General features: G+C 43.8%; 1 protein-coding gene across 9 annotated transcripts in view; it reads right to left on the reverse strand.

The window, feature by feature from the left end:
• VPS13D (vacuolar protein sorting 13 homolog D) overlaps window positions 1-15,166 on the reverse strand; it is a 168,732-nt gene that overhangs the window by 67,267 nt on the left and 86,299 nt on the right. For all 9 annotated transcript variants that reach the window (XM_063145240.1, XM_063145235.1, XM_063145241.1 and 6 more), the window contains 7 exons: window positions 14,066-14,196; window positions 12,900-13,075; window positions 9,743-9,866; window positions 9,303-9,538; window positions 7,243-7,351; window positions 4,935-5,098; window positions 1,767-1,875 (listed from right to left, as the gene is read on the reverse strand). In XM_063145240.1, the coding sequence (XP_063001310.1) occupies window positions 1,767-1,875; window positions 4,935-5,098; window positions 7,243-7,351; window positions 9,303-9,538; window positions 9,743-9,866; window positions 12,900-13,075; window positions 14,066-14,196 (1,049 nt within the window). The remainder of the gene's footprint in view (window positions 1-1,766; window positions 1,876-4,934; window positions 5,099-7,242; window positions 7,352-9,302; window positions 9,539-9,742; window positions 9,867-12,899; window positions 13,076-14,065; window positions 14,197-15,166) is intronic.

Here is a 15,166-nt window from a genome sequence, read left to right on the forward strand (position 1 = left end):
GCAGGGTCTTGCTATTTTATTGTTTTACTCTGTACAGCACCATGTACATTGATGGCGCTATATAAATAAATAATAATAAATAATAATAATAATAATAATAATAATAATAATAATAATAATAATAGAGGAATCACAAATGTTGACAGCATTTCTTTAATAAATAATTTAAAGAGTGCATCTGTTATACTATAAATTACAAATTCATTCCAGATGCACAGCACAGAGCAGACAGTCTCTGATCAAAGATCTCAGAATTACTAAAATAGCCCCCCCTTTTGGCGGGGGGCTAAATTGGGCTCAATTCTTATGGACATGGTTTGCATACTGTCTTTGAAAATCCTTTTCTTATGAAAGGGCAATTCATCACAATAAATTTAAGCTTTTTGGCTCTCTCTCTCTCTCTCTTTTTTTTTAAGTTTCCCATTGCAACAATTAAGATAACACAGGAATTGTTTTGAACAGATTTTTGGAAACAAGAACTGGATAAACACGAGCAAAATGAATCCCACAAACAGACCATAAATCATTCCTGGTAGAAAGTCACTCCCGTTTTGTTTGACAGACCTGGTGTGGGGCCAGGCAGGCAGGCAGGGCTATGTTCTGCTTTATATGCCCTGTTTGCATGTGACGCCTCTTGCAGGAGCTCAGAACAACCCTGTGAGTTAAATGGAGCTCAGCGGAGAGAGAGGCCTGTTCTAGGCCACTTTATTTATTTATTCATTTATTTATTAAACTTATATACCGCTCCTATAGCCAGGGCTCTCTGGGCGGTTTACAGAAATTCTAAAATTGAAGTAAAAACTATACAAAATTTAAAACTCTAAAACACAGAACATACATACATAAAGCATTAAAAACCGTTTAAAAACTAAACATGTGGGTAATTAGGAGCTTCATAGCTACTCTATGAGGATAAAGTGTCTCCCGGCTCCCAACACGGCCCCAGTTTGCACGTAACACTAAACTATGGATTGGTACTACGTGAACAAGCCTCCGTGAGCCTGAGAGAAGCGTAGGACTTCTGCGCTCTCTTCTCCTTCAGCTGCATTTGGTTTCACTTTGGGCCAGGCACACTCTCAGCCCAGCCTACCTCACAGGGTGGTCGTTGTGAGAATAAAATGGGGAGGAAGAGGATTACGTAAGCCACCTTGGGTTCCTTGGAGGAAAAAAGGCGGGATGTAAATGAAATTAAAAAAAACCTAAATAATAATATTACAGTTTAACTAGCAATTTTTAGTCAGTTTCTAAACTAGCCAATTTCAAACCATGGGTTCAAAGGCTAGCTGGCTTAACTAACCATTCTTTGTTCCAAACTAGGATTCCTTGTTCAAAAATAACACTAAGCTGAGTTTCTTTGAAAGTGAAACTAAATTCGGCAGGAGTCCTCCTTCCTGCCTGCGTGAAAAAGGGGTAGTTGTCTATGAGCCTAGCCCCTCCGTTTGGACTTACAGAGCCTTAAACCCTGGTTTACCATGCCAACACAGCATTCTATGACTGGCCCTGAACTAACCGAAAATGAACTGTGATTAAAAAGCCTTACTTTCAACTTGCAAATAAATGTATAGCTCTATCAGATCTCCTAGTCAATCAATGCCTGTTGCCCTTAGCAGAAATGCATCAATAAATGTACAGTTAAAATGTACAGTTAAGGCAACATGTGTCTTGAGATTAATTTTAAAGAGTTCTTTGAGGTGCTTCGTATCAGAGAAAATTGTTTTGACCCACATTCGTCTCAATCAAGACCCATGAAAATAACAATGCCCCACCTGTACGACAAGTCCATGCATGCCACAGACCAGTTTCCCTTCTCGAAAGCTCCAGGTCTGTGTGGTACTACGCCGTCTGTCTGGTTTTCTCAGCATCAGTGGTTCATACCTAAAAAGCAAAGTGCGTCCATTTCTGTGCCTACAATTCACCACTCCCCCAGTTTTTGATTCTTCCTTCATATTCCCGTATTTTGTGTAATTTTCACCCACAAACCCACCCCTAGATCCTAAACTGTACGCTATGATGAACAATGGCAATAGTTATCCTAGATCAGTGGTTCTCAACCTTCCTAATGCTGTGACCCTTTAATACAGTTCCTCATGTTGTGGTGACCCCCAACCATAAAATTATTTTCGTTGCTACTTCATAACTGTAATTTTGCTACTGTTATGAATCATAATGTAAATATCTGATATGCAGGATGTATTTTCATTGTTACAAATTGAACATAATTAAAGCATAGTGATCACAAAAACAATATGTAATTATATATTGTGAAATATTTATTTCTAATTACAAATAAATGAAATGTCTCGGTTCCGAAGACCATCGGAAATATGTGTTTTCCGATGGTCTTAGGCGACCCCTGTGAAAGGGTCGTTCGACCCCCAAAGGGGTCCCGACCCACAGGTTGAGAACCGCTGTCCTAGATCATGTCTTCAAACACATAAATTCACACCACTTTCACAAGAAAGCCTGGCATCTCGCCTTTTCACAGAAATGGTGACTGTCAAATACATTCATCACTTGTTCAACCACAGAATACCCAGATTCAATTCCATGTTAGGGCCCTAGAAAGCCTACAGTTTTTCCTAGTAAGGGATCATTTCAAGGCTGCAGGATCATTTCCTGTTGGGTCTTTGCTCCAAGAAACTCTGCCAACGGGACCTTTGTAGCATTGACCTTCTCTTGAGCGCCATCTGCAATTACAGCATCAGCTTTCTGCTACTGACACTCATTCCCAGAGTACCAGTCAGGTGCTAGATTCGAATGAAAATATTGTAGAGCTAGTAAGTTGCGTGTTAGAAAACATGGAAAATGGAGGGAAGAGGGAGTGGAATGGTCAGCTTGAGCTCTTTGCATCTTATATTATTTGTGGAGGAGAACGTGGCTGCCTCGGATCTTGAATAGGAGAACTCCTTCTAAGAAATGAATTTACACTGCAACATTTTGTTGCAGGTTCCACTTGCTATATTCACAAAATCCCTTTTAAAAGATCATGCAAGGAAGGATAAAAACGCGGAATGCAATTTGACAGTTTTCATCAGTAGCTTTGAAATTCGGTGCCTCACACGTGCATTGATAATGGCCTGATTTGCATGACACAGTAGCCCACCATGGGTTAACCCGCAGGGGCTGTTGCGTTATACCTGGCACCTATGGACATTTTTGCATAGCGTTTGGAGGTGCCTGGCTTGCCATGTGAAGCCAGGCAGAAGGGGTTGTTTGAGAGTTAGACAACCCTTAAACAACCCTAAGGCATGCCATGGGTTATCGGAGGGTTGTCTAACCCTCAAACAACCCCCTGCTGCCTGGGTTCGCACGACCCAAGAAGCCACAGCAAGCTGGGCACTTTTGGGAGCCATGGAAAAAGTGTTGCCTGCCGGTGCCTGGCATGACACAACAGGTGCTACGGGTTAAATTAAGCCATGGTGGTCTGTCATGTCGTATGAACCACCATGCTCATTTGCAGAGCTGAATTATTCCATTTTCTCCAGCCGTAGTCAGCAGGTAACATTCATAGTCCACCATTTTCTGTCAGGGGATGATTCAGCTGAGGATGGAATAGGTTAGGTACGCTATTCAGCTGAACACTGAACATGCAATGGTTTCACAAGTAATGTTATCTGAACGTTGCTTTCAAGTTCCTTCATCCTCATTCTTAAATGAATAAGGAACCTTTAAAGCTTTTGGGACAGGAAATCGTGGGACAGACTGAAGCTGGGGAAACAGAGGTGTCCCTGCAGTGCAAATATGTACAAACGCAAGTGAATTTCAAAGCTGCTGCTGAAGACTATGAGAGGCTCAGACGAAACTCCAAACCATTGTTTGGTACTACACAAACAAACTTTTAAGGACCCTGGACCCTGCTTGCTCTCCTCCACCTGTCCTAGTCTACAACAAACCGGGGAGGGAAGGAGGGTGTGAACCCACGGGCCCGTAAGGCTAGGCTTGTAAATCGTCTGAACTTACATCTGAACAAGCTCTATATCAAAATGCATTCAGTTTTGAAAACGTCATCATCACTTGTCTTTTAAAAATGGTGTGAGAATGTCATATTCTTCCTTGAGTTTGTGTAATAAATGCCTTTTTTAAAGGTGTGCTGCTTTTAAGGATGCACTGGTTTTAAACGTTTGAATTAGTTGTATGTATTTTATGGTGTTTTTATCTGTGTTGTACAACACAATCCAGAGGGAGACGTGGGTAACTATGATTATGATTATGATTATGATTATGGCTGGTTCTGGATCCATATTCCAAGTCAAAACAGATTCCTACCAAATTTGTCTGGAATCGAGGCAGATCGACTTCGGACAGATTCAGGTTGGATCAGGTCCGAAGCACTTCTGACTGATCCGGACCCATCCAGCTGCGAGCGCTCACAGCAGGTCCAGGTAAGGAGCAGGGGAACAGCTGTTTGGCGGGCATCTGGGAAAGCTGAGCGCCATACATCCGGCCCATCGGACGGCCAAACAATCTGGATGTCCGAATCGCGGGTCGGCTTCCGAAGTGGCTTGTCTGTGCACAGCCCTAATAAATACCTCCCTGCTTGCTCCCACATTTACCTACCCGGATGTCTCATAAAGCTTTTCTTGGGGTACCCCTGCCAACTGAGGTGAGGGGGTGGGGGCTGAGCAGAGGCTGGGCTCTCTCTGCGCTGGCACCCTGCCTTTGGAAGTCCCTCACCAGAAAGATTCGCCTGGCTCAGCCTTTAGCATCTCTTCGGTGCCAGATGAAGCCTTTTCCCCCCATTGGCTCAGGCTTGCTAGATATTTTGTGCTCCATCGTCCTGCTCTGAGTTTAAGTGGTTTTAAGAACTATCAGAACAGTTCTGCTGTTTTGCATTTTCAATGGTCTGTTTTAACATTTTGCCTGCCCCGAGAACCTGATGAGGGGTGGGATATAAATATATTAAATAAAATGAATAGATTTTGAGATTTGTGTACCTGTTATCTGTGACTGCAGCCAGGCCTGCAATGTCCAGGATCATGGAGGATTCTGTGATCCGAGGAGGGGATGGCTTATTCGGATGGTGAGGGACAGCAGAGCCCTCGTGGCAAAGCATGCCTGTGCCCGTCATTCTCCACAACTGAGAACGCTTCCCTGGCTCCTGTGAACAAACAACACCTGGCATGACAAACAGACCAAGGCACACTTCCCTAGAGTCATCAAGTGGGTCCCTTATACACTCAGGGCACGATCCTATCGCGATTCCCATCAGCTTCTGAATTCGGAGGCTAATGAGAATCCTATACAGAGCGGGAGCAGTGCAGAGGCAATGTTTGCCTCCATTCTCCAGCCTGCCCTGCATTTCTGCTAGACGGGTATTTCGCCCGTCTAACAGCGGCGCTTTGGAGAGGGAGGGAAGAAGGCTGGGGCAGCCACAGGAAAGTGTAGTGCAGCCACCCCAGCCTCCTCCCCTCCCCACCCCCGGTAGAGAGGTGGGTCTCTACTCCGAGACCCACAGTTCTTTCTCCTCTCCCCACCCCTGGTAGAGAGGTGGGTCTCTGCTCCAGCACAGTTCTTTCGCTGGGTGATGGGGGGGATGGGAAGCGCTTGTTCCTGGTTCTGAGCTTGGAGCCCTGTCCACGAACTTGGAGTCAGGAAACTGAACAATTCTATGCAACCCCAGATGCTGTCTAGGGGACACAGGATTGATCCTGGATGAAGAGCACTAGCCATCTGCTAGAGATTATTTATATAGCACCATGTACATTGATGGTGCTATATAAATAATAATAATAATAATAATAATAATAATAATAATAATAATAGATAAAACCTCCAGATGAAGGCTAGCCACATCACTCCCTCTATCAGCAAACTCAAATGTTGAATGCCGACAGAGGAGGAGGTATCAGCATACTCAGGGGTACCCTGAAGTTTGCGAAAAGTGCAACAAATCTTTTTAGAAAAACTTAAGAGGACACTCCCTCGCAAACTGCCCAAACGTAACTGAGCATGCTCAGTAACCATGGAATGTCCTACCCTTAAAGGTGGCAGTTATAAATAAGTATATAAGTAAGTAAATAAATAGCTGAGTGTCAATTGAGAAAGAAAAATGGAAATTAGTGGAGAACGATACTCTGCAACATCTTGTGGCAGATCCCACACGCTCACTGCTTATAGCAGATCAATGAGGCTGAAACAGGAGAAGAGCTCTTGTGGGATTGAGATGAAAAAATGTCATATTGAATGGACAAAATCACCTCTCTCAAGATTGGCCAGTCACGCATTTGGTGCAGATTCTGTATCCACATTTATGTCGCTTTCACTACGACTATTAAGCAATGCCCAATCACATACCACATTACGCTTTCCATTCCGTCTGCACTGAAGGCTGATAAGCACTCAACACGCCTGCCATTATACTTCCCATTACAACGAGGCCAAGAAAATCGGCCAGGACCGGTGTGACACCAAACAACTGGAGACGACACGGAAGGAGCTCCAGTTCCTTGCCCTTCTTCTTCCTTCTCCCCTCACACGCAACAGTCCTCTGCCCATGCCCCCTCCCCTGGTTAGAGGCACACCAGAACTGGACACCATGGTTTAATCCCTGTTCCCAATCTTGAATCATGGGGAAAGTGCAAAGCATCATTTGAGGGTCTGAAGACCATATAGGATTTGTCTCAAACTGGGGAGACGGGACGGGGAGAATCGCCGCACGTGTGGAGAGGAAGGAGCACACCAGCTCCCTCAAAGGCAGGGCTCATCACGTCAAGCCATGATTTGACATTCCTTTTAACCCAACCCAACCCGACATATCTGCAGTTGCTCAAATGATGATGAAGAATTATGAAGGGGCTTAAATACAAGCTTTCACAATTTCCAAAAGGCAGACGAGAGAGCCAAATGGCTTCCATATTTCCTAGTCTTAAGTTCTTGGGAAACAGACTTTGCTGTATTGACAAACATAGAGAAAGACAGGTTGCCTACCTGTAACCGTAGTTCTCTGAGTGGTCATCTGTGCATTCACACATATATAGGCGCAGAGCCCATATATGTGTGATGCACAGAGACCACGAAAGAGAAATACAGGTTGCCTACCTGTAACCGTAGTTCTCTGAGTGGTCATCTGTGCATTCACACATATATAGGCACAGATCCCATATATGTGTGATGCACAGAGACCACGAAAGGGAAAGCAATGTACCGCTCCACGCGATTAATAAAATCATTCCAATACAACCTTGTTACTTTTCATTCATTTTGAGAGTAACACCACTCAAAAGCCTATTTGGGGTTTCATACCTTCTTCTTTAAAACGACTCTCTGTGTCTTCGAACAAACATCCAGGACTAGCTCAGCACAATCAACCTCTTTATTTGAAGCGATGGGTCTTCCAGTTTCTTCCTGCAGACTAGAATTCCAAGGAAATCGATTTGGTATTTGATCAAAAAGAGCTTTAATTCTTAGAAGCATACAAGCTTACAGGGTTGATTGGAAAGGCAACTTTTAGGAAAAAGCAAAGCTGATTACACAGGAAAGTATTTTCATTGCTTTAGAGAGAGTGGAGCCTGTAGCACTTTTAACACTATTTCTGACCAGCAACAGACAGCTCGAATTTCATTCTCGTTGATGAGATTTGTATGACTTTAAAGCACATACATAATTGTTATGCTTTATACAGTACAGAAGCAATGACAGATTCCTGGATTCTAATATTTCAACCGTGGGTGACAACAACAAAAAGGAGAGATTGGGAGATGGGTCCAAAGCGCTTCAAGCTACCTTGACCTGATCTGTGGCAATGGTGAGCCGCTGCCCCTGCCCGACTCACCTGACCCATCCCTCATCCCCCTGTCCTTTATGAGAGCCGCTATTTTAAGGAAAGATGGGGGCTCTGTCATTTCCTAGATCTAAGGTCGCAAACTACGGTGCCTGTAAAGAGCCATTTCTGGATGGGTCAGGCATGGCAGCTGAAAGGGTGGCTGCTGGACAGGTCAGATAAGTCCAACGGGCAGGGCAGTGGCTCTGGGCTCGAGGGGGGCAAGCAAGGGAGTAGTGTCTGATGGACTGCCGGGCACCCACTGAGTAGCTGCTCAGTGAGCGCGCCGAAACCTGCCATGGCTGATGTGCTTCAGCAGTCTGGATCTTGTTTTGGATCCAGAGCTGGATCAGGGACCATTCAGAAGCTCCGAATCAACCTTCAAAGTGAATCACGTGGGTGTGGGTGTGTCTATGCACAGCCCTCATACTTAGTCTTAGTTTTAACTGAGGCCAAGGGCTACAGGGTTATGCCTAAGGAGGAATGCTCCAGAGCTCAGACAACATGACCCCCTCAGGGATTCACGCTGCTCACCTCCAGCCCAAAGTGAGCAGCTAGACCCCGTCGTTGGCTTGGAATGTAATCAGAGATGGGGAGGAGCTCACTCGCTCCCAACTCCACTCACCCATCTCGCTGGGGTGGCAGAGAGGGAAGGGTCTCCCTGCCTCCGTGGTGCCCAGAATGCTCCCTGGGCCTTCACCCGTTATTGCCTGCGCTGGGTTGGTTGGACACTCTTGCCATTGCGTCAGAAGCTGCTTAGGTAAGGTGGTTGGGCGATGCAAGCTACATCGTAACTATATTATGTTACGGTGTCTTGATATGTACCCCCTCCACCCAATAAAACAGGTAATAGGTGCTTGTTTTTTGTTTTTAAAGAGTGTTAAAGAGAGCTTCGGCTATTGGGCGGTATAAAAATGTAATAAATAAATAAATAAATATTTTAAACAAGTAGCTTGTGGTTAAATAAGATGAAAACAGTGTTTAGACTACAATCCCATACAAAATTTCCTAGAAGTAAGCCCTGCTGAATACAATGGGATTTACTTCTGAGGAAGCATGCATAGGACTGGCTGTTAATTCTCCATTTACACAATCCCCTGCTGGCACGGGGAAGAGCCAGTGTGGTGTAGTAGCTAAAGTATTGGACTGGGAGCCGGGAGATCCGGGTTCTAGTCCCCACTCGGCCATGGAAACCCACTGGGTGACTTTGGGCCAGTTACAGATTCTCAGCCCAACCTACCTCACAGGGTTGTTGTTGTTGTGAGCATAAAATGGAGAGGAGTAGGGGGAAAAGGTGGGACATAAATGCAATAAAATAAATAAATAAATAAATGATGGCTCCTCATAATAAAAAGGACGAACAAGATGAAGGCCTGTGTCAGGGGAAACTTGCACCGTTTTCCAGCTGAGGTAAACCACCCTGAAATGTAACAGGATGAAGGACGGCTATAGAAATGCATGTAACGGGCCAATAACGGGCCGGCCATCTTTCAGCAGGATCCAACACTTATCTTCCCAGCAAACCATATGAGAAAGGAGTTACCCTGAGAAAGTATATGTTGCTGCAATATAAATGAAGTTTTCATAATAGAGCTGCTTGCTTTCTTGAAAGTCATCCATGCAGCAAGTGACCTCAGAGGAGCCGGCCCCTTTCACTGTCAGCGTTATGAAGGGCTTGAGAGTGGGTTCGTCCCAGGCATAATCTAACGAGGCTGCTGCCTTGACTTCCGTGCTGAGTCGTGGTTCTGCAACACCGTGCTGAGTAAACACAACCGGGACCTACAGCAATACCAATGAAAGGTGTGCATCAAACCCTGATCCCCAACAATGCAGACACAGACTTGCACAAAGGGCATTCAATCAATCTGGAGCAATGGTGAAATTCAACAGCCCAACGTCCCATCTGCATGCAGCATAGCGTTTGCTTCTTGCATATCAATCAGATGCCCATAGCTGCACTTTCCAGAAGCAAGAGCCCTTTACCTTAGAAAAGTTGTCGATGCGGAAGGTAGGCGGTAACTGATCCGTGTCGCTAAATGAAACACGGTATGTAGCTCCCTTAAGAGTGATCTCGACTCGCAAGAAGTAGCATTTTCCAACAGTGTCCCTGCAGAAAGCAAAACAGAAATAGCAGAGTGGGTTTCAAAAACTACCAGCCCCTCATCAAAATATGATGGTTTGATCCATTGTTCACAGTTATCCACGAGGGGGGAGATATTATCAGTACTTTTGCATAGTCCAAGGATGGAAGGGGGGTCACAGGCACCGCAGGTATGACGCAAAATATCTGAATTTATCAGCTTAGGCTGATATACCAACTGCGCCCTTATCTGGACAGTGATAGCCTAGCTACAGTTATCCATGCTCTGATAACCTCTCGTTTGGATTACTGCAATGCGTTATACGTGGGGCTGCCTTTGAAAACGGTCCGGAAGCTTCAGCTGGTACAAAACAGGGCAGCCCGTTTACTAACAGGGACTGGCTGGCGAGATCACATTACGCCAGTCCTTTTACAACTTCATTGGCTGCCAGTCCAGGTCCGGGCCCGATTCAAAGTGCTGGTATTGACATTTAAAGCCCTAAACGGTTTGGGGCCAGGTTATTTGAAGGAACGCCTCCTCCCATATGTACCTACCCGGACCTTAAGATCATCTATAGGGGCCCTTCTCCGTGAGCCCCTGCCAAAGGAAGTGAGGCAGGTGGCTACTAGGAGGAGGGCTTTCTCCGCTGTGGCACCCCGGTTGTGGAATGAGCTCCCCAGAGAGGTCCGCCTGGCGCCTACACTGTACTCCTTTCGTCGCCAGCTGAAGACCTTTTTATTCACTCAGTATTTTAACACTTAATTTTAACTTAAATTTAAATTTTACTGTTTTAACTCTGTATTTTAACCTTATATCAATTTTGCTGCGTGGTTTTATCCTGGTTGTGCTTTTTATATTGTATTTTGTATTTGTATTTTTAACTTGTTGGTTGTTTTATGATGATTTTAATTTTTGTGAACCGCCCAGAGAGCTTCGGCTATTGGGCGGTATAAAAATGTAATAAATAAATAAATAAATAAATAAATGAATTCTGCTGCCTTGCAAGATTCACTTCAAGATATGAACCTTAAATTTGTCTCATTCTAATTTTGCTACACGATTTTTGGAACTCAGCGTTTGTCTGACTACCCAGAGTCTTGGCAGGGAGATGGAAATCTGTAAGCCAATTCAGCAAACAGAACAGCTCTATCTTCCCCTCACAGAAGAGGAGGAAATATCTGAATTAATCTCTTGCCCAGGCTTGGAAGGAAGGGGCATTCATTCTCAGCATTCTGCTAAAATGCAAATGAAAAGTCACATTGTTCCCAACTTCCACTGAGGAGATAAAGTCCATCATGCCTGCCATTCAGCTAAAAAAAAGAAAAAAGAGGCCATCAGGCCCCCTTCCGCCCCCCCCCCCCCGCCCCAAAAGACAATAACAGCCAAACAAACAGACGTAGACTTTGGGAAGTGGCGAGGTTATTGCTCAAGAGCCTCCAATAACAGCCACAGAGAGACCCTGAACATAGTTTGAGCATCTCTCATTCAGGAAACAAGATAATCCAGATTCTGTCTGACAACTTCACCACTATCTTTGCCCTGTTGGTGAGTTCACCTACTGACAGATTAGCAAGCCCCACGCATATCAGGGAGTGAGGCTGAGAGGAATTCCACCCATGGTTCCTCATATTGAGGCAGTAGCGAAATCCTGTCGTTTTTCCCTGTATAATATTGCCAGGATTCGATCATTTTTGTCTGTCTCTTCTGCCAAGACTCTTGTTCATGCATTGGTTATTTCTCGGTTGGACTACTGCAACCTTCTTCTCACCGGCCTTCCTTCTTCTCACATCAGTCCGTTGGTTTCTGTTCACCACTCTGCTGCTAAGATCATCTTCTTGGCTCACTGCTCTGACCATGTTACTCCACTTCTGAAATCTCTTCATTGCCTTCCAATTCACTTCAGAATCCAATATAAACTTCTCCTGTTGACCTACAAAGCTTTTCACTATCTAGCTCCTTCCTATCTCTCCTCTCTCATCTCACACTATTGCCCCGCTCGTGCTCTTCGCTCCTCTGATGCCATGTTTCTCACCTGCCCAAGGGTCTCTACTTCCCTTGCTCGGCTTCGTCCATTTTCTTCTGCTGCCCCTTACGCCTGGAACGCTCTTCCAGAACACTTGAGAACTACAAGTTCAATCGCAGCTTTTAAAGCTCAGCTAAAAACCTTTCTTTTTCCTAAAGCTTTTAAAACTTGATTTTGCTCTGACTTTATACTGCTAGTTTTACTCTACCCTGTGCCTGTTTGGTGCATTCTCTTCCCCTCCTTATTGTTTTATTATGATTTTATTAGAATGTAAGCCTATGCGGCAGGGTCTTGCTATTTACTGTTTTACTCTGTACAGCACCATGTACATTGATGGTGCTATATAAATAATAATAATAATAATAATAATAATAATAATAATAATAATTTGCAAAAAGGGGGCATCCAAACAGCTGTGGAATTCGGAGCTTTGCACACGCAAGGACCCTTTTAGTTTGGTGGCCAAATCAGCACTGCCTGACTGGAACATGCATATGCCCTTTCCTCTGAGAGACACGGGAGCTGGAAGTGAGAGGGGATTTGGTCTTTTTCGTCAAATGACTCTGCCTCCTGGTGGAGAGAAAAGAGAACGCCCGGGGTCTGGACCACTGGGTGGCAACAGGTAGGGCAAATTTGTCTTTCCATCATCTTCCTTTTATTCTGCATTGTTCTTGGAACTTGAAGTTTTAAGAAGGAGGAAATGTATTTTATCTGTATGATGTACATACTCTAACCTGAACCACTGTGATAGAGAGGGCTGTACATTTAGATGAGAATACACAAGACAAGCCATCTCCTGAATAAAGCTCCCGTGTGATTGAAAAGCTAATCCATACCCCAGCCCACTAGGGAGCCCCAACGGAAATACATGTATAGTTCATAAGAATATCTGGCTCTCTAAAAATGTCATGACAAGATACTGTCTATGCCAAATTCAGGTTGCAGGATCAACAACAAACTTGTCATTTGCTTTTAAGACAGACAGAGATTTTTTTTAAAAAAAGCACTAAAGTAAAATCACCCATCCGATAACTACCTCATATTGATATGAAAGGAATTATTTTTGTTGACTTGAAAGCCTCCAGACCAAATGCAGTTTGGAACATCCATTAGCCGAACGCACAAGAGTTGGTCAAGATCGTTGCGTGGCCAGTGGAACACAACACTTGAACCAGGCAGGGTGGAGATGTAGCCATCTGGATTGGTAGTTCCCTGATGACAACACACACGGCATTTTATTTATTTATTTATTTATTTATTTATAACAGTATTTACAGATGATGAATTTTGTACAAGAACAATATCACACACATACACACATAAAGCGCATGTCTAAATGGCACAAGCAATTAAGCAGCAGCAGTAGAAACACATCAGTTTCTTAGTCCACGTTGTTCTCAAATCGTTGCTAGCAAGACACTCAGTCCTGTTGTATCTATTATAAAGCTACCAATTTAGACTATTCTAACACAAAACAGTTCACACAACACGATAACCCACACTCAGTGCTTGAGTATGAGTTGTTTGTTGAAACATGGGTTAGTATGTTGTCTGAATGCAGCCAGAGTGGCTTCTTAACCAGGCTGAACAGCTCAACAACAAGCCATGGGTTCTCAAGGTGGCTTATTGAAGAAAATAAACCACACGGCATGGTTAACATGCCACTCTGGGCATTTTCCTTTTATAGGGGTTAATACTGGAACTGGTATAACCTCAATGAAAGAGAGTCAACCACCTACATGTTTGCCATGTTGCTGGCTTTCTGAATATGAGGCTAAGGTGTTGTAACGGTTTCATCTGCCGCTATTACAAATTTTGTGTATTCTTATGATACTTATTTACTGACTATTGAAAATCGCCTTGGGAAGACCATTTATCTTGAAGTGCAGTTTGGAACTTCATCTACAGTGCAATCCTATACTTATTGACTTGGACAGAAGCCCCACAGAGTTCAATGGGGCTTACTTCCAGGAAAATGTGTATAGGATTGCAGCCTACAACAAAAACAAACAAACGAGAAGAATTAAAAAAGATAATTCCAGAGAGGTGGTCCATTGCAGAAAATACCAAAATACAGTCTTGTGGCTAACAGATTGTGGGCTTTATGGGGGCATCTTTATGATGTCACAAGAGTATTTTATGACATAAACATTAAAACACTGGGCAGGCTGTTAGTGTCAGGAGGGATAGAAGCGTTCTTACCTGTCCTCTAGCAAATGCTCGCTGTGCAAAGGCAAGCTTGTGCATGGATTTATTATCTAAGAGGTAGCGAGGCGCGAATGTTACCATACAAGTGTCAATGTAGCGACCTCTGCCCTTTTTGACATCAATACCTGGTAATAAATGCAGCCCGTTAGAAAGAAGTATCTGGAACCCTAAAAACTTTCACATTTTCTAAGACATTTTCTTCATTAGATCAGGACTGAACAAGGACACCAGTTTAATCTCAGACTTCAAACCAGGATGTCAAAGTTGAACCTGGGTTGAAATCTGAGTTTAAACCGCAGTTTCTCCAGTTCACGTGTAACAGGTAACTGTGGCTTAACAAACCCTGATGTTTTCATTTGTGGCGTTGACCGCCAACTCAATCTGCAGCCAAGGACAGCAGAAAAAGCCTTGCTGAAAGATTTGTTCTAGGCATGATCTTCATTCACAAGAACACCAAATGTATTAGAAACCTATACACCACGTATCAGTTTCAGTCAGATGAGTAACTAACACTTCCAGAAATATCTCTGTTCCCTGCTCCCACTGAAGAAACACATAGAAGCAAATTCCTTCCCATACTTTAAAGGTGGCCTAAAAATATTTAAATAAATTTGTCCCTTTCCTGCTATTGAGGACCGGGGGGGGGGGGGGGGGGAGCTGATGCTAGAGATATAGTTTACCCTATTTTACTATTCTCTGCTCTCTTAATCCTTTCTGAATTGTTGTGAATTAGCTTATTGCTCTGAATTTAATTAATTATGACTGCTTTTAGGTACTGACCTTATTTGGATGCAATACTATCCTATGGCTTAGGGTTATGTGAATAAACTTCCCCTCCTGCTTCAATGTGACCATGAGATTGGAAGCTCTTGCTTCTGTTTTCAATTAACCACAACTTGTTGTTGTGACGAAACCCAGGCAAACTGTAGTTAGCCGTAATTACAGTTTATGGGGGAAGCCAACTAATCTTGGTTCGTTTTCCTAAACCATAGGTTCAGGTTCAAACTAAAGATAAACCACTAACTGAAAATGTAAGTGAAAGCTTCTGATCTCCACCTTGAAGCTGCACTGGAGTGCACAAATTTAACGTTATGT

Source organism: Elgaria multicarinata, chromosome 20 (genome assembly GCF_023053635.1).
Source record: "Elgaria multicarinata webbii isolate HBS135686 ecotype San Diego chromosome 20, rElgMul1.1.pri, whole genome shotgun sequence".
Lineage (NCBI taxonomy): Eukaryota > Metazoa > Chordata > Lepidosauria > Squamata > Anguidae > Elgaria > Elgaria multicarinata.